The 26,712-nt window shown below is 36.0% G+C and overlaps 1 protein-coding gene across 1 annotated transcript in view; it reads left to right on the forward strand.

Annotated features, from left to right (window-relative positions):
• Positions 1 to 26,712, forward strand: part of LOC125227743 (potassium voltage-gated channel subfamily H member 8-like) — a 177,143-nt gene that overhangs the window by 114,145 nt on the left and 36,286 nt on the right. The window contains 1 exon segment of the mRNA XM_048132055.1: positions 4,880 to 4,992. Coding sequence (XP_047988012.1) covers positions 4,917 to 4,992 — 76 coding nt within the window. The 5' untranslated portion in view covers positions 4,880 to 4,916.

The following is a 26,712-nucleotide window of genomic DNA, read 5'->3' on the forward strand; positions in this document are numbered from 1 at the left end:
CTACTTCATATATAAGCAATAAGATTATTCCTAGGCATAATTAATACAAGTTATTTCAATGTAAATTATCCTTTTCATTTTAACATATGTAAATATAAATAGTTAATTTATAAAATCAATAGGTAACTAGTGTATTTTGCACAAAGATCTAACAACGTTAATAAACTGTTTAAGGGCCAGTTGCATCAACCAAGTTTGACATACACTTCATCGTCAAGCAGCTGACGTCTATGGAACTTCCCATACAATAAAATTTAACGAACGCTTTAACGGTGACAGACGGTTTGATGCAACCGGCCCTAAATGTGTAAAACTGTAAACTTAGCAACTGGTGTTGATTATTCGTGTTAGGGTTTCTAACGAAAGTAAATTAAAGCGATTGCGAGGACAAATTTAATTAACATCCATCTAGCTAGCAGCTATATATGTTATCGAAATATCGTTGAGTGAGAATTTTTTTTTTATCACTTTCATAGATATGAAAGATAATAAACAGAAACACTTATTATACTACAGACAAACAGATATGTTTGGTGATCCTAAAATCTATGTGAAAACGTACCTATATACAGATGTGCTGCGAAAAACTTATCCTTCGTATATTTACGGAGACGTTCGAACCTGTCATGCTATTTCAGTCAATCTATTCATACAAAAAAAAAAAAAACTCTGTAAATACAAAACGTACTGAGTACTGACAGTGTTTGAATTGAACTATCATGACAAATACGAACGTTTCCGGAAAAATACGAAGGAAAACCCTTTCGCAATACATCTGTACTCGTACCTATGCCTCATCCTAAAAGCCTGTTTTGATTCTGCTCTATTAGCTGGCCTAGTGCCGTGACAATTCACTGTCTGTCGCGCCATTACGAAAAAGCGATAAGGTACAGCGGGGCAAATCTCGCCTGGGGGTCAATGGGGCTAGTTGGTCAGTAACTAATCAATTTTTTCCATTAATACACTATGATGTTGAGTTCTACATGTATCCACTGAACACGCCTACCATATATAACCGGTGGACACTATTCAATAATGCAAACACTGTAAGACATGGAAAAAATGGACTAGTTACATTTGCCCCCCAGTCGAGATTTGCCCTTCGGCTGGCCTAGCCAAAGTGACAATCGTTGACGCTATATTATCCAAACGCAGTCTACCTCTGTCGCACCACTACAAAAGAGCGTTAGAGAGAGCTAGCTACGATACACTTAGGTACACTCCCAGCTCTACCGTATTGGCCCGAAGGACCCAACTACATACATACATAGCTACGATAGCGATATGACTGTTCGCCGACTTTAAAGTACTGGCAACATGCATGAAGGAGTGGCGCTGATTGTCCTCACAAAATGAAGAAGGCACCAGTCATGCGCTTAGCGATTAATTACTTTAGGTACATAAAAGGCACACCAAATGCTACGTAGCTGTGATCACGCTGTTAGAGCGCTGTGATTAGGCTCGTTGCACCGGCGCAGAACAAACTAATTATCTCGTTAGCTGCGCTGTTGCAGCCGATGTACGTACACGGCGTAACTTAATAAAAGCTTCCGCTTTAACAGTCAGCCATGTAGCCAAGAGCACTATCGTTAACGCTCCAATACGCTACTGGCTCTGTCGCTCCAATACAGAAGAGCGATTGAGAACAATAACTACGCGACCATACGGAGCCCCAACGATTATACTCTAGACTAGAGACCCAAGAGGCACAATGTGGACGACAGTAAACGATTAAACTAAATGCACGCTGCACTATCAGTTTAACACAGTTCATTATAGTTTGTGCGCAAGTGCTAAGAAAACATGTAGGTACTTGTAGGTACCTAACCCAAGAGGCACAATGTGGACGACAGTAAACGATTAAACTAAATGCACGCTGCACTATCAGTTTAACACAGTTCATTATAGTTTGTGCGCAAGTGCTAAGAAAACATGTACTTGTAGGTACCTAACATGTGATGAGAGAATAAGGTGGGACGATGGGTTAACGCTACTGATGTGCCGACGGATAGTTTACAAACTTCTAAAAATTTTCACATACGAAAAACTTCGGAAACTTTCCGTACTTTGTATGGACAAATGTATGGATGGAGACTTTCCATTTCATCAATTTAAATCCCCTTTATTTTTCGTGAAACCCGTGAATTTTTCAAAAAATTTAAGATTTTTTTTGAAGTTTCCGCAACTTGCACATCACTAGTTAAGACAATCTTCCGGCGGTAATGAAGTGAGTTATTCATACCTCGCTTTACCATGGCTAGTACATTGAACAATAAATAATTACATAAGTATCCGTTTCTACTCGAATCACCTAATAATTAAATTAATTGATTTATTATTGTTTTGTCGGTTAAACCCGAAACGCGTGATATACCTATGCAAATATAAAGGCTTTAATGCCTCCAAGGCTAATCTTAACTCCCATAACAGGTATATTCCATTACGTTCAATAACTGTTCAGTATCTGGCTGTGGTAAATTTTATTGATGGCCCCTAAGCACCCCCGAGATTTATTCTGGATCTTTTATCGTCCTAATACGGCATTGACAGGCGCATCATAACCGTATTAAGACTTCACTATAGCACATTGATATTTTATACGAGCTGCGATATTAACTCGGTTAATATGATAGCTAGATGCACACGATATTCTTATGAAACGTAGGATCTTCCTAGATAACTACTATAACACATGTAATACTGTTAGTGGGATTATATAGGAGAATGAACCCGTGTATATCCTCCAAATTGAAAAAGGATTATGTGAACTTTTAATGGAATATAGAGTTACGAAGTAAGTAGTAGGTACTTATAGATAGACCTAGTCAGTATCAACCATGTGGTAGTTCAGAGTACGTTTCTGAACTTCATGAACGTCACAGAATATGTATAGCGAAAAGTAACAGTGATGTTCGCGATATCTTAACTTGTAATACTAGCATATGTAAGTAACTGAATAATATTCGGTTGAAGAAAGATAAGACAATGTTGTAAGGGATTAAGTAATGGCGACCGCTGCAAGTGATGACGAATCCCTCGTCCCATATTCGGCTTAATTTCGCGGATATCCTCCCCACATAATACGTATGACCCGAATCTTGGACGGACTTAAGAACAGTCTGTGATAAGACTATCCTAATGAGACAAATGTTTAATACCATATTTCACTAATTCTTGTGACTTAATCCTTTAATTTTATAAAATACTAGCTTTTGCCCGCGGCTTCGCTCGCGGTAAATTCGAAAATTGCGGAATGCTCCATATAAACTTCCACTCCCCCAATTTACGGAAGTGAGGGGTTAGAAAGAGGCAAAAAGTAGCATATGTCACTCTCCGTCCCTTCAACTATCTCCACTTAAAAAATCACGTCAATTTGTAGCTCCATTTTGCCGTGAAAGACGGACAAACAAACAGACACACACACTTTCCCATTTATAATATTGGTAAGTATGGATGTTGGAAGACTTAATATTCAAAGTTTGATTAAGTTTCACTAGTTTTCGAACCTCTGCTGCTAAAAGGTATGACTAAACTTATTTTCACAGGAACGTACGCGCTTGCACTTGAAGTCGCTAGACACTTTACTTTGTTGAGACCCTTGGCCCGTGGGGCCCGAACGCCTTAAATTTATTTAAGGAAATGTCGAAAAAACTGACAGACGTCAGCGGTGACCGTAGGGCTGGCAGCTTCCTCGCCCAAAGAATAAGCCTAGCGATACAGCGAGGAAATGCTGCCAGTGTCTACGGCACCATGCCTAAGGAGTTCGCCTATTTTTTAATATTTTTAGTATAGTTAGGTATTTATTTTTAGAGTAAGGTTTAGTTTATGATTAGTATTATTGTTTTTATTTATAATTATGTGTCCAATAATTTTTTCTTTCCTTTTGTAACGTGGAAATGCTGCGAGCGTCATGGGCACATTTGCACCGGGAACGACAGGGAACAGTTTATTCGGATATTTTTTCATTGTTATTAGTTATTAGGTACTGTTTTATGTTTATATATTTTTGGTTATTTAGTTTTAGTTTCTATATTTTTAAATTAACTTTTGTAAATTAAATTATCAGATAATTGATTACTATTGATGCGAAAATTAGCGCGAAGTGTAATAACGACAATATTCGTAACAATAGCTTCATAATTCAGTAAAATAAAGAAGCAAGTAGTCACTCTAGTGAGGTTGATGGCAGATAAATTGATTTAATATCTAGAAACTAAATTATAAATTAAAATAAAAAATCTGCCCTAATATTAGTAAGAATAGGAAACTTGGGCAATATTTTCACGAATTTGAATTCAATGAGAATAAAAATAAAATAAAAATTCGCGAAGGAAATTTCCAACCCGCACTAGATAAATTCACGTGGACCCACCCAATATTTTCTTACTTACAGTAATGATTATTAGTTTAATTATAACGTTGATAAACTTATGGTATGCTCAAGTTTCTTATATATGCTTAAGTTTATTTATTTTCTAATATGTAGGTACATATAAACCTAATCGTTTTTGGTCAATATAAGTCGTCAATCGCTTTAATTACACATTGAAAATCTTCATAATTCATATAATTTTGCTGTACGAGTATAGGTATCTCTCTAAATATTCGTATTTTATTTATACTCATCCATTATTTCTACCATGTTACTACGTAAATTATTTTCTAATATCATTCCAGCACCCATCGTTAAATGTGATAAGACTGTTCTACCTGGTAGATTCCAGAACAAAGGAATATATCACTTCATTCTAGCCGGGATTAATCATAAAAATGAACAAATAGTCAAACGAATGATTTCTGAAGACAAAATCCCCTACATTTATCTCAGTTTTTTTAGTTTATACTAGAAGCACATTGACAACAGGACTGTTTGTTGCAGGTGGTTGACCGAGTGCGCGAGCGCACGGCGTGGGGGGATGCCGGTGCGCAAGGGGCTGCTGGCGCCCCAAAACACCTTTCTCGACACCATCGCCACGCGCTTCGATGGCACACGTAAGTGACCTTGAAAACGTCTAACCTAACATAACTTTTGAAGTGTGCCAAATTGCCAATGTACAGTCGCTATTGCTGTATATGGAGTGACAGGCTGTAATATTTGTTAAGTACAAACGCCGCTGGTTAAAGAGACGATCTGTGTAACTATGTACGAGTATCCAGGTAACGAGGATACTTGGACTGGGACAGTGTTAAATCATTCATGTACAAATTTTATTTTTGTACATACTCGTAAAATAATAATAATAATTTAATTGTTGACGTTTTATTGGCGCAGTCGGTAGGATCGGTACGAGTTATTTAATAATCACCTTATCGTTCTTCAGTTAAAAAAAACAGTCGACTTCACGTATAGTGTGGCACTCTGTGTTTTCAGAAATAGAATATTTGTAAATGCGCTCGAATTTTATATTTTCTAATCCCCGAGTTCAGCCACGGCTAGCGGTTGCCGGCACAATCTCGTAATGCCCCGGTGAGCAATAGCTGTGCGAACGGCTAGGCTTATTTACAAGGTTTACTACAAACGTCACAATAAAAAGACCAGCATACGTCGAATCTCTGATAACTATCCTTTACTATATAGAACCTCTCTCTCTGACGATTGCATTTCTCCAATGAGAATCAATGAATCAATATTCATCGCAGTAAGTATAATATTTGTTTCATACATCTCATCACTTTGAACTGTCAATACTTCGTTGGAAATAGAACTTTTTTCTACTTAATATAAACAGAATAGTCCTTGTAATATTACCTGCTGCAAGTATTTTTTTTTTCATTAAGGACATTCAAATAAGTCGTAACATTCAAGTAAGTAGTTTGTGGAAAACAAAACTTTCAAAAGTGTAATTTCGTGGCACTTTCTCCGTTTGCCTTCTTGTTTTTATAATTTTTCTATATGGATGTTTATTTTTCTATGTATGTCCAAATAAATAAATCTTATTGTATTCAATTTTAAAATCGAGAGACGAAACATAATAAACGATATAATTTTATAAGTCTGGACGAGCTCACAGTATATACAAACATGATTTGAGAATCACGTACTGGGAGAGTATATTGCCGCGAAGTATCCAATTCAATGCACATGTTATACTCCTTTCAATCTCCGTTCCGTGAACGTAAATAAAAATGAAGCTGGAGATTCTATAATAAATGTAGACGCCAAACTCAAAAATGCTTGTACAGTCAAGTGCAAGAATATGGTTCCCCTTGTTTTGGCATAATTTTACAATCAAGAATCATTTTTGGCATCATTGCTCAAACTCATTACTGCTGTAGGTACTTTAAATACTGATATTACTGATACATATGTAGTACTAGATCTTCAAATATATTTCAAAATTTTCTGTAACTTTGCACGCATGTACTTTGCCCAGTTTCTATCTGTGGAAACTTGTTATTGGCTCATTGTTTTTATGTTATAAGCCTTATTGTAACTTTAGCTGTAAGTTTTCCTAACAATTAAAATAAAATAAAATAAAGTAAAATAATCTGTTATGGCATTGTATAGTTACGCATAATTTGTCTAGGCATAGTTTTGTTTGTACGAATATATTCCATGCATAAAAGTTATTCGCCGAATGGTTTTTATGCATAAAATATTTCTGCACAACATTTTTTAGTCGAAATTTACCGCGCAGAATTTTTTTATAAGTAATACTACTATATTAATGTTGCAGTTCTAACCTAACCTAACCGAAATTCTTGACAAAATGTTGTATTTGTTGAGGTCGCAGTTCTAACCTAGCCAAACTGACTTGAGCACCGATATTCTGATTTTAAGAAATATGCCAAATACAATTATGCGAATTAATTTTATTCATGAAAACAATCGGGGTTACCCTCATCTGGCAGAATAATTTTAGTCCGAAACACACTTCGCATAACATGTTTCGCAGAAACACTTTCAGTCGAATGGTAATTTTGCAGAAAACTTAGTTGGCATTATTACTACCACGTATAAAATACATTTGCCAGAATATTGTTTTATAGAACATTACTTTGGTCGACTTTGGTTTACCATAATTGTATGTACCATAATAATCTTTTAGCATAATATTACATTAGCAGAATTATTACTCGCTAGTATCAGAAAAGAAAAACCGTGCCCAGAGGCACCCTTAGGTACGACGACGAGCGAAGCGAGGTATCTTGCATCCCCAACACATTCAACTCGCTATCAAATTGCAAATTACAATTTTATGCCGCCTAAATATTATGCACAAATATTATCTGCAAATGTATTGTTCGACTAGAAGACTATTATGCTCATCAACATTATGACAACAGACGATTCGGTATTACAAAAATCTGCGAAATGATTTGTGCCAAAGCATATTCTGTGTAAGGTGTTTCTGTCAAACTTGACTTCTGCCAAGAACTATTATACGAATCAAATATACGCGTAAAAAGTTTCTGCCAGTTACTAGTGAACCAAACAATCGGCGTAAACAGAATAAAATTATACGAACTTGTTTTCGGACAATTCATATTATTTCGTATTATTTTAGATTATGACAAATAAGTTTTCTGCCAAATTAACATTCGACGAAAATCGACTTGTTATGCGAAAATCGTTTCGGACAATAGGGAACTTGACTATAGTTAAAATAAAATATTTAATACCATGCACGAAATAAGGCATCAGATAATTATAAGAAAACCATTGACAGAAGTTATTTTTAAATCCAATTTCTATTTAATAAGTCAGATAGAAATATATTAAAGTAACTGAATTGACCGTGACGTCACTCAATTCGGTTTCATATTAATTCCATATTAACAAGTCGTTCAAATGTGCTTTGACAGTTCTTAAAAAGAAGCTGATTTGACTAGGAGGCAAGTAGCCTATTAAAGTTATGCGAAATAGAGGGAACCCCAAAAATATGTATCGAAAAAATCGTCTCATAAATATGATACTACGCACAATTTGTACTGAAAAATAACTAATATTGGCCTGTTACGTTCTCGTTCTGGTTAAAATTCATAACATCTAATATTTGTCCGGCCAAGTGCGAGTCGGGCTCGCGCACAAAGGGTTCCGTAGCAGCAAATATAATAAACTTATTATGTCAATTTATACACCTGCCAAAATTACAGTTAAATCAACCTATCTCAAAAACTATAAGAGATACTTTGATCAAACCAAAAATCGTTGAAAGAGTTAATTAGCATGCATCTGGTTAAAAAATTCTTTTTACGACTTTGAACATATCTCAAAAACCGTATTTGAAAAATCTTTATATCATTTTAAGAAGGGGTTGACATCGAAAAAAAATTTTCATCCCTCAGTTACGACTATTTAGTGTCATAATTTTGTAGCGGTTCATACAACACATATTCCCATCAAATTTCATCACTGTAGTACTTATAGTTTCCGAGTAAATCGGCTGTGACAGACGGACAGACGGACAGACGGACAGACGGACAGACGGACATGACGAAACTATAAGCTTCTTTGTTTACCATATTTCTGATTATAAAAACGAGGTATATTATATTATATAAATACCTATGAGATTGTGTACTATTTGGTTTGTAACATCAGTAACTGATTGACGTCGATCCCAGGTAGTTCAGAATTCCCATTTTGCTGACCGTACAATGCCCGTAGGCACTACATATTTGGGAAATGTTGGAGGCAAAACGGCAAGTCACGTCACTTGGAATAAAACAGTTTGGCTTGCTGGGAGTGTAATCTTGTTTACAATTGATACCACGTAGACATTCCTAGGAGACAAGAGAAAATTTTGGTTTTTAACTTTGGAGAAAGTTACATTTTTATTTTTAATAGGTAGTATAAGCTGACATAGTAAATTTTCTATAAAATTATCTGCAGCACTGTCGTTTTAAAAGTATTATATACCTATATCTGAATCTTACTGGAATCGTTAATAATTAAGCTCAATAGCAGTAATTTGAACTAAATATATAAGTAATTACGAACCGAACGAAGTAATCTGAACGTTTATTGATCATCTACCTGCAAAATGTTTTCGCCGTAGCGAACGAAACGCTGTCATCTTTCTGTCACACCAATATGTAAGATAAATCTAGAAAGAAGTTACCACTTTGTTTACTACGATTTAAAAAATGTCAACCTGGCTAGGCTATGTGTAGAGAAGTTGTAATTTTAATAATATCGGGTTTCGTTCGCAATAAAGCACTCGAGTTCATCGCTCCGCCAACGCGGCTGTGACCTACTGCTGGTTTAATTATTTCCTTTATCACGTCGATCCGTTTGTTTTTTCTGCTTACTCGTACCCAAGACGACGAGCTTTGTTTACCTTCACTAGGGACAAAGGTAACCTAAAACAATTGTAACGCTTGCAAAAAGACAACCAAGATAAATTTAATTTCGCTAATTAGTATAATGAGATACTCTTACCTCAATCTTGTTTTTTTTTTTTTTTTTTAATTCAATCTGGAGGTTAAATACAATGTCATTATACTTTTTTATTTACTTAGCCTCAAACAATTTTGATTATAGCGGCGGTGGCGCATTCCACGACAATGTCCCTTACGAAATGTTTTTGCCTTGTATGGCAGCTACTTCAACGAAATCTGTAAAGCTCAAAAAATACAGCCAATTTGTTAGCCAAGTCATGAAAGATCGTCATACACAAAATCGCTTTCTTAGCATTTTCAGAAGTACTAGAAGAATTTTATTTCGTAAGGGACATTCTCGTGGAATGCCTCCGAGTAAAGGCTACGATAGTACTCTATATTATACTGTGGTAAAGGTAAATGTTACTTTACAAAGCTATATGTTTGTACTTTGTAGTACATTACTTTAATACGAGTATAAGTACTTAGTGATACGACGAAGTGAATTTAAAGTTCTCTCATTTGGCATAAAGATCTACATTTCCCAATAAACCTTTGCTTGTTATTTCTTGTGAAAATTGGGATTGCTACTCTGTTAACTATTCAAACTTTTTGAAAACTCCGCAATCTACGTATGAATTTATAAGAGCGGTTTCGCACTACGTCCGATCCGAATCCATGAAAATAAAATCTGTAGTAGCCGTAGAACTATTTATATGGTCACTGGCTTTTGCCCACGGCTTTACTCGCGTTAGAAAGAGACATAAAGTAGTCTATGTCACTCTCCGTCCCTTCAAGTATCTCCACTTAAAAAATCACGACAATTTGTCGCTCCGTTTTGCCGTGAAAGACGGACAAACAAACAGACACACACACTTTCCCATTTATAATATTACGAGTAGTATGGATTTACGCAATAGATCCAATCTTTTCATCTGATTTCTTTCCATTCATCGGATCTAGTGCGTAAATTACCATGCAAATAGAACTACGGCTAGTACCTACGGATCTTATTATCACGGGTTCGGATCGGATTCAGATCGGACGTAGTGCGAAACCGCTGTAACTGTCAGTCAATAAACGTTTTGTCACGATAGTTACGGGTCAAATAATAATTAACTCGAATGAATAGGTACAACAAAACAAATACACCTAAATCTGTCCATTTCTTTACGGTGTTGGCCATCGATTTGGAATTATTTGTACAAGTTAGCTTGTTAGTGGAATGTTTTCTTTCTCTCGGAAGATTAATTTAAATTAAATAACAATCGGAAAATAAACAAAAAATAGTGTTGCAACAATACATGTGTTCCATCGTAGGCCAAGTCTTTGCCTTTAGCTAGTCTGTGGCCAAGAGTAATATAATAATAAATAATATCGAATTAAAAGTAAATAAAATAAAATAAAATATTCTATTCAGCAAAAGCACCGTACAGCCAGAAGCGTAGGTCCCTGACTTCTGATCTAGGTAAAACCTGTGGTACACGAGTCAGTTTCCTCTCCCAGATTAAGTTTTCAAGTTTTCATATAAATCTAATCTTACACAAATTTTGCTTAACAGCTAACATTTTTTTTTGCAATACATACAATCAGCTTTGTATTATTGATATACTTTATATATTAAATGTATAATCACTAAATTAATTATTAGGCTTGTTTTAAAATTGTAAAAACAGTGCCAAAGGATTAATACAGAGCAAATTTTTATGAATGTGTGTTGTGTATGTGAGTGTGTATGTGTGTGTATGTGTATATGTGTGTGCATCTATTAAGGTAAGATACTCTCAGTTTGTTCATAATCTAATGAGTAACGGATCAAACAACGCTTCAGAAGTAATTATTATTATGTAACCGATAAACAAAAAGAGATGATATTAAATTTTGACGTATTTGATCACGAACTGTGCATATTTTTGAAGTTATTCAGAACTTCAGATGATGCTTTTGGTGATTTATTTCATCCGCTACTATTGATGTTGACTGTACATGCTAAAATACTGTAATTATTTATTTAGTACAATACTAAAATCTAATCGCATTTTGTATGATTTTTAATTCTACTAATTAAGTACTCTACATAACCTACTCACGATTAATACAGTATTATATCTAATTTTGTCCATATATGTCAGTCGTGGACGTGCATGCATGTGCAATGTTCGTTTCCTACACTGCATATTTGGCAAACGTCGAATCTATTCGTTTGCTCTATCCTGTAACTTCAGTTATCGGATAACAGTAGGTGACTTTGATAAATGAATGCAACGTCCATAGTGAAAGCCGGATAGAGTTGATGTACAGTATTACATTGTGAAAATCTGACTGCATGGAAGATACAGATTGGAAGCATTCGAAATTTATCACGACAGTATTTAATGGAAAATCTATTTCCCTTCCTTTATAAGTATGAGTATACAGCGAGCTTTAGCGACGATTTTCTTAACGTGTCTATTGATTTGATTATTTTCCGCGCAAATACGGCTCTGCGTTTCTTACATAGATACGAAGGAACGGGATGCGACACAAAGAACCCCGCACAAAATATTAGAAAAAAGCCGTTCGGTCGATTTGGCTGAAAATTTGTATAGTCTCTAATATTCTGATAAACTGTGTGAAGTTGCACATTTGATTAATGACTAGTTTTTGTGTTATGTGATTTTTAGTAACCTACATGAACGTAACTCTGATTAGTTAACTAACATAGCGTAAGTAATTAATGGCTACTTTGGTATTAAATATTTCTAATTACATTTATAGGCTCTAATTTGTAACTTATCAGCAACGAGCAGAGTAGCAACCTGTACCTCTACCATGAGATTGTCAAATGAGATTCGATACTGAGAACGTTACGGAAAATTATGAAATCTGTCCAAGCATGATCGTGGAAAAGTAACATTTTGTGCGGGATTCTTTCTTGTACCATTCAACGAGTATTTGAAAATACCATAAAAATAGATAAGTATTTTATATTATTACGTAGGTTACTACCCTTGAACGACGTACATTTCAGAGTCGAAAACCTGACTGACATTTCATAAAAAAGAATTAATAATTAATATGTTTTTGCAGTTAAGTTGTTTCATACGCAGTCAGCTAAAGTCAAAAATGATTAATGCTTTATATATACTAAGCCAACATACAATGAAAAATAACCAGCTGTTACGTGGCTTGTTGGCCGGCTTGTTACGTGGCTGAACAGAATCGCAGTTATTATAAAACTAGTGCTTTTGAATACAACTTTTAATAGAGCAGAGTAGCCACCCCGCAATTTCAGATAACTCCGCAGCGGAATTAGCTCCGTTGTTGCGTGCTCCCTCCGGATTTTTCATAAATTCGCATTGTCACATGTGACTGATGTGACAATGGCCTTTATTAAGTTTTTTTTTGCACGTATTACCTACCTCACATTGCTGCTAAACTAATTTCATCTGTAGCCAAATATTCCAATCGCATGTAATATCACGAAGGTTTATGTCTTATACATTGTACGATTTTTGTATTTTACATATTCGATAACTTGACAGTTAAATAAATCTCAAAAGTGTGGTTATATTATTTGTATAGTTTCAATATTTGCGTAGATCCCTCACGCTACCCTTACCCTACCTAAATAATCAAACACGTAGACTATCTAAGTTGATTCGTGGTTGAAAATGGTCTGACCTCTATGTATGTGTTTTATAGGCGTAACAGATATGTTATATGTAAATACTGAAACGTAATAATAATATTGATTTTTCTTAATGTCTATTGTAGATTTCATTACAAACGTGATTTCATTAGAACAAACGTTTCGTTAAGCCTAATTTTGTTTGGGATTTCGAAATGTTCATGGACATGAATAAACATGGAAAAAATTGGGTCAGTTGCGTTTGCCCCCTCGAAGTTGTCCCTCTGTACCTTATATTCAATTGCAGTATTCTCAAACAATCTACAAACGAACATACGTTTCTTACTCTACAAAGAGTCACAAATGTTATGTATTATTGACCGGTACTGTAGGCGCCATTTTAGAAACACAGCGTATCTAAATTAATTCATTCGAAAACGACACAAAGTTTTAGAACGAATTTTATACTAGGGCCATTTTTAATATTGTGATAGTCAGCTAATGAGCAGGCGAGCCACCTGGTGGGAAACGGCCGTCTTCGCCCGTGGATATGAGCAACATCATACTGCTAGGTAGGAATATAGGCGTCGCCTACTCTTGAAAACCCGCTTCTTGAATGCTCTGAATAAGTACTCGAATACATAATTAAGTAAGCGGGTTCATGTTTACTTTATTTGAATGTTGTTATAACTTTTCTTACGCAAATCTAGATTGCCAGCTTCATCCAAGCGTCTTAGTTCCATCAAAGACATATATAACTCCGTATAGACAGATAGTCTAAGAAAAAAACGTACCTCAGTACCATACAGAAAAAGGTACGGTGGCCTAGATGCCATTACACCTTTGGGGTAGTATTTATCTTTGTTATATTTGTCCAAACTGATGTTAAATAAAAATATTCTATTCTATTCTACTCTCAGCTAGATGGCGCTAATATTAATATTTGACATTTTAACACATATCGAGCTAAGAATATGGACCAGGGCCCCGTTTCTCGAAAGGTACAAGCCTTGTATTACAAGTGCGCGAACTGTCAAATCGTATGGGTTGTCATGGAAACACACTTGTAATACAAGGCTTGTTGCTTTCGAGAAACGGGCCACAGATTGTCAAAACTGAGGTTCAAAAGTTTTAAGCCTGTGTCAAGAGATGGCAGTCTTTGCACGGTAATTACACATTTTACTTTGACAGTAACTCTCTATAATACTCGATCCTCTTTGGTTCCATAAATAATTGGCTTTATCCCTAAGATTAAATTTAAAGCTAAATCTATACATTTCCAGATAAAAGCTAATTGATTCAGGAGAAAATAACGTACAAACTTTCTTTTTTTTTCATTCCTCGATAAATATAGGTTATTTAAATCAATTTCCTAAAACATGTTTTAAGGACAGCTCAAACAAAATACTTATTTTCTTAATCGATGGAGTCACGCGTTACTTTGTGAAAATAAGTAGAAGATTACTTTGCTAATCCGCGAATAAATAACGTGCTAGTCAATCAGTGCTCCCCGTCGTAGGCATCCACTGTAATTTAATTTTATGGACGCCTGCAACTCCAGCACCAGAAGGGTTAAACATTTAATACACGCTTTTAGTTAACCTTATACTCTCAATTAAATAATAATAGTTTCATAGTAATTCTGGAAGTAAATTTGCCAGATTCGGAGCAAAAACTGAAATTGATCCAGACGGCAGACATCTGCGATGAGTTCTCTTATTTATTCTCAATTGAACTTTACTCCTTGCATAATGAGATAAAGTTCTAATGACGTGCATGATCTTATTGAAGTTTGATTGCACATTATATCGGGCGAATTGGCGCCGGCGTCATTAACTCGTTCGTTATTTCTGGCCGCGTTTTCCGATTGCCTGAGCGAGCGCATACGAGTCCAGCACGGGAAGCATGGTCGCGCGATAGACGATAAAATAGCAGACCGTCCCTATCGCACTATTTGTAAGTGCGATAGGGACGGCCTGATACCAGTGTAAAGTGACTTTGAAATTGATGAAAACTTTATATACTTATGGAACTTACTTATCCCAATGCACCCTGCATTGAAGGTTTGCAATCGGAATTGCATTGTGCCAGGGTCGGTGGGCGCAATGACCGATTACGTCAGCAAAATTAGCAACAGATTCGCCAATGTGCAGAATATTGCAGTACGGACATATGTTTAAACAGACAGACACGTTTAAAAAAAAACATGGTTGCACTCACCTTCATTACCTACCCACCTATATCGCTATTGGCGACATGTTACGAGTAACCTTGAAATTAGTGAAAACTTTACATACTCGTATTTATGAACTTCAGTCATATGGAGCCCATATGACGCGAAACATGTCGCCAATAGCGTTAGGTATAATAATATTTCTATAATATGGTAATTGCAATATGTCTCACGAAAGTTTAACTTTATAAGACAGACCTAATATTTATTTGTTAAATTATTTTAAAATATTTAGGGAAAATGTTAGGTATCTATAATCATTTTCAGGGTACACAAAATGCAAAAAGAAACTATACAAGACTAAACTGTACTGAACTAAACTGGACTGAAGAAACTATACTGTATTCGTATAAAGCAACATCAAGAAAAGTGAGAGATTTGTGTGGTGTTTTTACAATACTAATACCCAAAGGGGATCAAGTATTATAGAGAGATACTGTCAAAGTAAAATATGTAATCACAGTGCATAGCTGTCCATCTCGCGACACCACGGTAAAACTTTTGAACCTCTAAGTTTTTGACAATTGGTAGCCTACGATACATATTCTTAGCTTCGATATTTCCTCCCTGTTTTTGAAAATGATTTTTTCAAATATTATTATTATTTTTATCTGTGTCGCGCTTTGATCTATCCGAGCGTTTCCGGCCTTTTTCAATATGGCTCAAAAAAAGGTGTGATATTCAAGATCGGTAACAATTAGCCAAAAATCTAAACGGTCTGACACAGATTATTTCATTGGTATTCAGATTCTCAAACTTCGTTCCGTTTAAATAAATTTTGAAGGAGGAAACAGTCGAGAGCGGAAACTCGATTTTAAAGATTTTTTCGATATATCTTTTAACTGAGTTGTTCTTAATGGACATTTTTTTTCGGTAAATCTAGTTAATAGCACTAGTATGTCTATTTAACTGATATTCCCAAATTGAAAGATTTCCATCCTTTCCATTTTAGTTTTGAAGCTCTTAACTTTTTAGTAATTTGTAGCCGCGATAAATTTCAATCTACTTTTGTACCCTATTGAGTTGCGAACAGGTGTGTCCAGTAGTGGCACCCAGAGCGGGTAGGTCGCTCGGCCGAGAATGCCGAGATAAACGCGCGCTAGATCTACGTAGATATTATGTCTGTGGGTTGCAGTCATGACCGCACTAAAGTTATTTCCAACTAGCGTGTGCCTGCGACGTTATCGATATTTATATCGTTATTAAATTCCTCTTCCGTTCGACTTTATGTTCAATCGGTAGCCGAAATTTTATGGCACATAATGTTCACCGAAATTAACTTCAATTAATTTCAACACGAGCTTATTACGATGAAATTCTACGGAGTTTAATAATCTTCCAACTATACCGCGACCTGTGAATAATGTCAACTCCAGTAAATATTCGTAAATAATGTGCATTTTTTCAGTATAGTTAATATCACACAGCCTAGACTAGACGTCCGCTAGGGGTCGACGAAGGAAGGAGTACAGTGCAGTTTTAAGCCCTATTTCCTAATGCTATTCACGTATATTTTTTTCCCAGGTACATACAGTCACCATCAGATATATTATATCGGAACGGTCAAAGTGGTCAAAAATATCTGAACACGCCACTATTGTGAAGACAATAAGGCGTGTTCAGATATTTTTGCGTGCCCTGGCAGCTCAGATATATCTGATGGCGACTGTACTAACAGTAATATGTCTTCTACCTATATATGCCGAGCCAATTTAGGTTTTCGACATCCTCTAAAAAATTTTTTATATCCTGCGTCTCTTATGGTGTCCAATGGTAGTCAATTTTTACATTTAACACACACACAGATTGAACTAGGCCACGAATATTATTTTTTCCTCCCATCGATCGTCTCCCCTTTTGAAAACATGCAACTTTTTAAACTCGTCCCTTTTTGTCAACAAACTGTGTTTCTTTTAGCTTGCAAATCGGTCCTTAACGGAGATAAGTCGGGTTTAGACGAATTGTCAACGATAAAATGACTTACGGGTAGAAAAAGGTCGTCTCTTGTTAAACCTAAACACACCTTCCAATATTTCGTTTATATTTCGGGTTGTAACTAAATATAGAAATTCGGTCAGGAAAATCCATTAAGATTTCCGTATCCGATTTTGCGCTCCAATTGATGTCTTTACAAATTGCATAAAATATGTATTCGAGTAATTCCACGTGTTTAGTATACAGTTGATAAATATGACAATGATGTTGATCAAGCCATTAAAAAGCTACGTCCTCGAGTCCTGTATTTGGATCATGTGCATATTTAATTAGAATACTTTTCATTCATTCATAAAATTAGTTTTTACAATATTCTTTTATCCATATTTTCATTAACATACTGGTCTAGTTCGCCGTTTTTAGAAGTAGATAAGATAGAGCTAGTTTTACAGAATAATATCTATACTATTGGCTACGTGCACGACAATTACGCTCACTACCATGTGAACTTGAAGTGGAAAATGTCAAAAAATGACATGTAAACAAACATATATTTTAACGATTTTTCGTTAATTTTAAATAAATCGGATAACAAGAGCTACTATTTCAAGTGTAATTTAGGTAGATAGATTATAAAGACATGGATATAATAATAAAAATCAGTTTCCAAAGCATTACTCACGGTATAAACTTCCAACCCCAGACCACAGAAAGAGGCAAATAATAGGTGCTGGCAGGGCATATAAGGAATCTTGAAGAACATAGGAGTAATGGTAGAAGTTCTACAAGCGAGTGATATGGTATTCGCTAAACCTCCGTCCCGTTAAAGTCTTTTAGATAGGTATATAAAAAGATTACATGATCAAGAAAACGTAAAAAATACCAAAGGCTTTGTAAGAGTATATCCATTACGAGTAATGTTATGTTATGTTATGTATATTTACCCTGAATTATAGGTAAAAGTACATTAGTTGATACCGACCAACATAATACACAATGTGAACTACTCGCCCTTCTCATAAAATAATGTAGTAGTGTAGATACTTAGTTATTTAAGAAAACTACGACCTATGTCACTATTGAAATACCTCTAGTATAAAAGGTTCTATTTTTAAACACCTGCCTGAAATAAAAAGAATCGCGTGTTGAAGCTGCGCTATAACACTTAAAGTGCCCGAAGGAACGAAAACACTTGAAACTTGGCGACCGGAGACGAGACCGCGAACTCCCTTTATTTCTCGAGTTAAGCACTTGAAGTAACCAGTCAAACCTTAATCGTGAAATCCATGTAAGTATATGTAAAGAAGAGCTAATGTACGCTGGCAGTGAAAACTATTTGACTCGCCAGTGCTTCTCAGGCGGTAAAAATGGTAGCTGGGAATGAGGGAATCTCGGTATTAATAGCCACATTAAGTTCAGTTGGAACCAGTAGTCCAGTATTTAGTCCACACTTGTCCCTTGTATCTAAATATAGACTTGATTAGCTCATTGTGTAATTATTAATTTGAGTTAAGAAAAGCAGAGCTGGTACAAGAAAAGCTTTAATGTCAATCAATAATAATAACTATAGTATGGGGCTCTTCCAAAAAGGAGTGTACAAGTTTCTAATGGGTGGGTAAATGACACCCCTTGAGTTGCAGGCGTCCATAGGTTACGGTGACCGCTTTCCATCAGGCGGACCGCATACCTGTTTGCCACCGACGTGGTATAAAAAAAAAGTTTAGTTCTTAGGAGACAGCGCTTTGCTGAAAACATATGAAAACTCGGTTAAGTATACCCTTTTTCCCAGAGATAAGACCCGGCTAGATTTTTCACCCCGAAAGCCCCGATATTTTTGTTTATACTACGTAATAGCAAATTTCATCGAAATCGTTACAGCTGCTTCGGAGTTCCTCGAAGCACCTATGCAAAAATTGTACATACCTATAGAGGTGTTTTGGTACATTCAACACATCTGAACTCTACTTAATGTGCAGTTTTCATTTAAGCGATACAGGCCTACTTCAGAAGTTCGGTTTCATCAGGGGCGGCTCACTCCGCGATTCTATCGCCGCGCTACAAGTACATCCTGGCGGCCGCGAGTTCGCGGCCTACTCAGGGGTGGCGCGCGTTCTCACGGAATGCACGTTCGCACTTTCTATTGTTACTTTACGTCGCGAGTTTTTTAAGGTTCATATACGATGTCCGCGTGTCGAAATGGCTAAAAATACTTAGTTAAATAGACACCATGAATAAAATAAATACCATAGGTCATTCTTACACATATCTGCTACTGATTAAGTCCCACGGAAAAGTTCAATAAGGCTTGTAATGTTGGAAGTTGAACAAAAATATATAAATACAGTATATATACCTAGAAAGTACCCAAGACTTGAATATAATAGTATAACATTTTAATGTGAGTATTAATTCGTTTTAATCCATAGGTACCTAACCCTACTGCCGGACGCCGCCCACGTGCGGCTCGTTTCTTTGTTAGAATTTTGTAGGTATTTAAAAAGGCGGCATTTCGTGAACATCAAAGCAGTGGGCCTTCTGTACTTGTACTATTATATATTCTGTGGTTTCATTAAGTAGTTGCTTACCCTGATTTTTTGAGAACAGGAGCAAGTTTTTCTTCGTGTGTGTGACCCTTATAAGTCTCATAGCTCTTATAACAGTACTTATTAAATTGATTTTTCCCGTATTTCACAGCGCTCCCCCGACTTTCAAGTGGCACTTTTGGTCCAAATTAGGATACTTGAATACGAGTTATTACGAATTTATGTGCAATGTGAAAAGTATGATGTCTTATGTAATTTTTGGGCGTCGGGATTTTATATGTGTGTGGGTACTAGGTACCTACTTAAATTCACATTTCTGATAAATACTTTTCTTTACATATACCTCTATAGAACGATATCCAAGAACGCGTTATATTAATATGTAGGTACTATGATCCCAAACCCAGACACTCATAAACGTTGCTAGGTATCTCATTTAGTTTTAAAAGAATCTCTAACTGAACTACAATGTCAATAATAAATAGCGTTTTCAGAAGAGATTATGATCAATTGACCAATTTTGCTAGCTTTAACCCTCAAGATACTCAATTTAAAAATATTTATAGGTATATTAATCTGCGAAACAAAAATAAGTTGTTGAGTACATTTAACGCCTTACGCTTTTATAGAGTCTGTGAAGTTTATCAAGACTTTCCGTAACTATAGTGGCAACCTTTGTTTCTGTTTGCTTTCACTCGGTGCCTGGGGACGAGGTAGCAGTATGCGCTGAAAGAGGCGAGATGAGATGGAAAGATCGGGGGCGCCACCCTTGCCACAGATGACTACCTCAAATGTTAGCGACAAATGTAACATCTTTAATGTTGAAAATATGACTATATTATTTTCTTTCATAATACGAGACTTTACCGCCAACTTAGCGGTCAATCAAATTGCCACAATATCCCAGTTACTAGACGGAATTAATTACTGCAATATTATGCATATCAATCGTTATTTTTTCTGCAGACTGTAATGTAAGTATATATCTAAAAGCATATTTAAAAAAACGTTACATGTCAGATAAAAATACTCGAAAAAAGAAGTCTTCCCTTTATTTTTAGAGCCTTTCATGGTTTAATTTTATTTGATGGAAAATCTTGAAGCTGTCAAGAAATTGCTTAAAAACGAAAACATTAACTCAGCATTGTAATGTATTTATATTAAAGTGGGAAGAGGTAAGCATTTCTAAGCACTTATTGTGACATTTTGTATGGACTCGATATTGCGTATCTGCCCCATAACTAAGTATTTAATCTGTGCACCTTCCCTTCATCAATCTCGGGTTTTTGCTAACGCGATCAAGTTTGCGGACGCCTGAAACTGATTCAGACTCATACGTTAAGGTGCTTATTTTTTACACGGCCCCGATAAACTCGTTACATCATATTTAAGGGGGTTTGACGCCATAATTCATCATCTTTTTCATTATGCTGAGACAAGGAATACGATAACTTTCGAATGATGACTTACGTACGTTAATAGAGGTAATAAATCGACGGCGGACGATAAAGTAGTATCATAATCATATAAGTGTTCATTCGGGCAGAAGATTTTCGTTTGTGATAGTAAAAATATAATATTAATGATGTTTACTCATAAGTCATAATGACCAATGACCGAAAGCAATTCATTGATTATTTTCTATTTTAGGGAGATATAAAGGGTAGGTACACCGAATACCGAATCTTAATTTTTCACATTTTTACAGTGTGCGATTAGGCGATTGTTTTCAACCTTGATAAATTATTGAACTGTAACATAAATAATCTGGTTTTTAACAACATACAGGGTGGGGCCTGTAACAAAAGCAAAAAATTAAACTGTAGGCTATACTCCTTAAACTGACCAACATTTGTTCAGTGACTTTCAAAAATTATGAAGTCTTTAATTTTTTTATTTTTCATACAAAATAAATATTAGCTTCAATGTACGCCATTATTGTTGTCATTGACGTTATTTGTCACACTTTAGACTTAACAAAATTCGCAATACATTACCTCTTAAAAAAAACTTTCAATGGTAATAAAAATCAAAATACAAGTTATTTTTAAAAGTTGCTGAACAAATGTTGATCAGTATAAGGAGAATAGCTTACAGTTTAATTTTTTGCTTTTGTTACAGGCCCCACTCTGTATATTAAAACACCTGTAGAGACTGGAAAGTTGCTCAACTTTCAACATCATAGATAGGAGCTTTCATAAAATGAGTATACTCATGTATATTGTGTGTACAGTTTAAAAAGGACTTTAGCGCGGTTGGCACTTATAACATTATTAAACGATGCTTGGTGCTAAAAACATGTACCCACGACGTAAGAGCCGATTTGACTGAAGTCCTTTTTATACTGAATGCGGCATGATCGCTGTTGGTGCGTCTGAGCCAACCAAGAGCAATCAAAACTTCGGCTTCCACTTTTAATACTTGTGCCCCTTGCTTTATTCGGTATTTAGGTATATGTTTGCCTTTGTGGCGGCGCACTCAAACTGCTCATTAGATAACAAAGACTTTGGCCAAAACGTATGCAGAGGTTTCGTATATCTAACATCAATTAAAGTTATGTGGCTTTGTATTCACGCTCTCTAATCAAGATTCCTTAGCCCATAGCCAAGAGTACGCTACGAAGCGTCGAATAACTGAACTATTTGGATTGATCTATGATCTATTTTATTTATTCTAACTCGCATCGCAAGCAAGAAAAATATTCTCTCCTTCTAAATAATAGTTATTTGTTATACAAGGGGGCAAAGTTGTATTTTAACGCCGAGTGTGGAATTGAAAAACGAGAAAGTGAAAGGATTCTATAGTTGAACCACGAGCGAAGCGAGTGGTTCGAGAATAGAATCCTGAACTTGCGAGTTTTTTAACACACGAGAAGTAAAATACATTTGCACCCGAGTGTAACACAAAACTTTTCCCCTCACTATAGCGAGGAAACTACATCGCAAAAAATGCGTTTATCATTGCTTCCAGTAGTTCCACAGGTGGTAAATCATCTTTATTACTAGATTCACCTACTTTTATCAATTTTAAAGCAGTTAATTTGACTTTATTCAAGGTCAAATGACTTTACCCACTAGTGGATAAAATGCGTTTTTACCCGCTGGTATTAAAGGACAAAACACGTGTTTCCGAGCTAGTGAGGGGAAAACAAAATTTCACAGTTTACCTACTAAATAATTTTCAGAAATTAATAATCTAATGACTATTAAATTTTGAAAGTTATTGGATAAAATAAAAACTAATGGAGCCGTCCCACTACATTTGGAATACTTTCAAAAGACATACTGTATAAATATTGACCTATCTGTGTTGCCTACGGGCCCTGCAATCGACTAAGTAGTTTTAATATCAGCAATAGTACTAAAAGGATTATTAAATTTAAAACAAAAGAGCGCTTCAATTTCCCGAGGCTCGACAGAAATCAACCTCGTTCTGTGTACTTTCTTCAAAGGTTTCCATCAAATTTTGCTTCAGCAACTACATGTTAAAGCGAACTCGAAGGAAATTTATAAAATTACAGTACACAAGGAGCTAAAAACTTTCCAACAAATGTCAATTACGTTACCAAATCCGACACTTACTAAGCCAAATTACTAAAAGAATTTTCAGATTTACCTTGCCTTAGAATTTTCGCATATTTTCGTTGAATGGAATAATCTAGATGAATTTTATTAGGAACGCAAATCCTCTCCCACGGTGAAGAAGATTAATTAAATTCTTATTGAAATGAAAAAACTGATAAGAATGAGTTATTTTTGTGCACCTGATTCTGTAGCGATTTCTGTAATACCTCTTATACTCGTAGTGAGTCGGTTTTAAACCTTTAAAGCTTTAAAATGTTTTTGGGGTATAAATATTATCCCATTATTTTTTACAGGTAACTTTATTTTCCCCTCACTAGCTCGGAAACACGTGTTTTGTCCTTTAATACCAGCGGGTAAAAACGCATTTTATCCACTAGGGGGTAAAGTAATTTGACCTTGAATAAAGTCAAATTAACTGCTTTAAAATTGATAAAAGTAGTTGAATCTAGTAATAAAGATGATTTACCACCTATAGAACTACCAGAAGCAGTGATAAACGCATTTTTAACCGCCTTCCAAATCTCAAGAGAAGGGGTTCTCAATTCGTCTGTATTTTTTTTTTATGTTTGTTCCTCGATATCTCCGTCGTTACTGGACCGATTTTGAAAAATTTTTTTGATTGCATTTATATGCATACAGATTGGTCCCATTTTTCTCAGAACCCAGTTCTGATGATGGGATCCTGGAGAAATCGAGGGAACTCCTCAAATCTGAAAGGCATACATATGGTGATTTTTGTGTTTTTAAAGGAACAGCGTGCATTTACGTACGGAACAGTGGCATTTGGTGCAGTGGAACTCCTGATTATGGTCAGAATGGAACTCCTCAAATCTGAACGGCACACTTATAGTGACTTTGGTATTTTTATAAGAACAGCATGCACTTACGTCTAGAACAGTGACATTTGGTGCAGTGAAACTGCTGATGATGGTCAGAATAGAACTCCTCAAATCTGAACGGCACACTTATAGTGACTTTGGTATTTTTATAAGAACAGCGTGCACTTACGTCCAGAACAGTGACATTTGATGCAGTGGAACTGCTGATGAAGAGTGAGCCGCCCCTGGTTAGAGTTCCGTTCTGATAATCATTCTCATCTGTAAGTACTTCAGAATCATCCAGGGGGCCGATTTTTGAGTCTCACAGCGTTCGAATTCAGAAAATTGTCACTGAAAATAATAGGCAATTCACCGTTTTCGACCGGTATTTTAGTGACAGTGAGACTCAAAAATCGGCCCCCAGATTTCAAAATTAGTTCAGAAATGACGGAGATATCGAATAACAAACATTAAAAAATATACAGACGAATTGATAACATAATCCAACATTTCAAGTATTTTATTATTATTATTATTTATTAATCAGGCAGGCAGTTATAACAACTGATAGTTGCCTGTATCCAACAATTCTTTCTTAAGATGTGTTCTTTAAATTTGTTTTTCTTTAATTTATCACCAGAACCCCAAAGGAAGGCGGTTTTTTTTCTTAAAAATTATTTGCGTTGTAGTTTCCTCACTATAGTGACTTCTATAGACACTTCCTATCATTGACTTACTTATTCCTGTCATTTCCGTCATTCTTAATAACTCCATTTCTACCAGCTCCTTTCCTTCACTTTGGAAGGACGCCTGTATCGTTCCTATTCCCAAAAAGTCTAATCCTTCTTCTTTTGCAGATTATCGTCCCATCTCTATTCTCCCTTTCCTGTCTAAGGTTCTTGAGCGTCTTGTTCACCAGCAGCTTACTTCGTATCTTAATATAAATAATCTTTTGAATCCCTTCCAATCTGGTTTCCGTCCTGGTCATAGTACGGCTACTGCACTCGTGAAGATCACTGACGACATCCGGGCGGGGATGAATGATCAAAAATTGACGGTATTGACGCTGTTAGATTTTAGCAACGCGTTTAATACCGTTGATTTTGATATTCTCCTCGGGACGCTGTGCTCTCTAAATATATCTCCTGCGACGGTCGGTTGGTTCCGTAGCTACTTAACGGGTCGTCGACAGCGCATAAAGGTGGATGATTCCCTTTCCTCCTGGTGCAACACGTTGGCTGGCGTTCCGCAAGGCGGAGTATTGTCTCCTTTACTGTTCTCCATATTTATTAATTCGATTACATGTAACCTTACATCACATTATCAACTATATGCCGATGATCTTCAGATCTATTCGCAGGGCGTTACTGGTGATCTCGCGTCTGTTATCTGTAAGATGAATAGCGACTTGGAGAAAATCTCGAGGTGGAGTCATAGTTTTGGCCTACAAGTTAATCCTTCTAAGACACAATCTATTATAATAGGTAGCCCAAAACTTCTGCCAAGGCTAGACTTTAACCAACTCCCACCTATCTATTTTAATGGCGTTTTGATTCCTTACTCACAGCAGGTTAAAAACCTAGGCCTCATCATGGATAGTACCTTATCGTGGATACCTCAGGTGGGCGAGGTCAGCAGGAAGATGTTCGCGGCGGTTGGCTCGCTTAGAAGATTACGAAACTTTCTTCCCATTCCTACCAAAATTGCTCTAGCTCAAACTCTCCTCCTTCCCATTTTGGATTACGCGGACGTTGCATATCTCGATCTCACCGAGGAGCAGCTTAATAAGCTTGAGCGTATCCAAAATGTCTGTATACGGTTCATATTTGGGTTACGCAAATATGACCATGTCTCTCAATTTCGTTCGCAGCTCAAGTGGCTCTCTATTCGTTTTCGTCGTAACTCTCACGTGATGTCCCTTTTGTATTCCATTCTTTTTAACCCAACGACTCCCCGCTATCTTAAGAACCGTTTCAGCTATCTCCGTTCTGCTCGGTCCTCTCAGAATTTGCTTCTTTCCGTTCCGTCGTCCTCGTCTAAATTCTATAACAACTCCTTTACATTTCAAGCTGTGCGGCTTTGGAATTCCTACCCCTAAATATTAGACGCGCTCAATCTCCTACTTCTTTTAAGATACTTCTCAAGCTTCACTTTTTATCTGATCATTGATCAATGATACCTTGATAGACTTATGTCCCCTATAGCTGGCATGTAATTTGTTATATATATATGTATTTGTATGTTTATGTATTGTATTTTATTTTTATGTGTGTAGTATATTGTTTTGCGTAGTATAGTTTGTGCTAGATTTCCTCTAAGTCTACATTTAGTACACCTACTTACAAGGTTAAATTTATTATTCTCCACTACCTAGGTTGTCTGGAAGAGATCGCTCTTTAGCGATAAGACCGCCTCTTGTTTTACCTCTTAAGTTGTTGTTTATACTTGCTATGTTGTTTCGTGTATTGAGGTGTGCAATAAAGAGTATTTGTATTGTATTGTATTGTATTGTGAGGGGAAAAGTTTTGTGTTACACTCGGGCGCAAATGTATTTTACTTCTCGTGTGTTAAAAAACTCGCAAGTTCAGGATTCTCGCTTCGCTCGTGGTTCAACTATAGAATCCTATCACTTGCTTGTTTTTCAATTCCACACTCGGCGTTAAAA

Source organism: Leguminivora glycinivorella, chromosome 7 (genome assembly GCF_023078275.1).
Source record: "Leguminivora glycinivorella isolate SPB_JAAS2020 chromosome 7, LegGlyc_1.1, whole genome shotgun sequence".
NCBI lineage: Eukaryota > Metazoa > Arthropoda > Insecta > Lepidoptera > Tortricidae > Leguminivora > Leguminivora glycinivorella.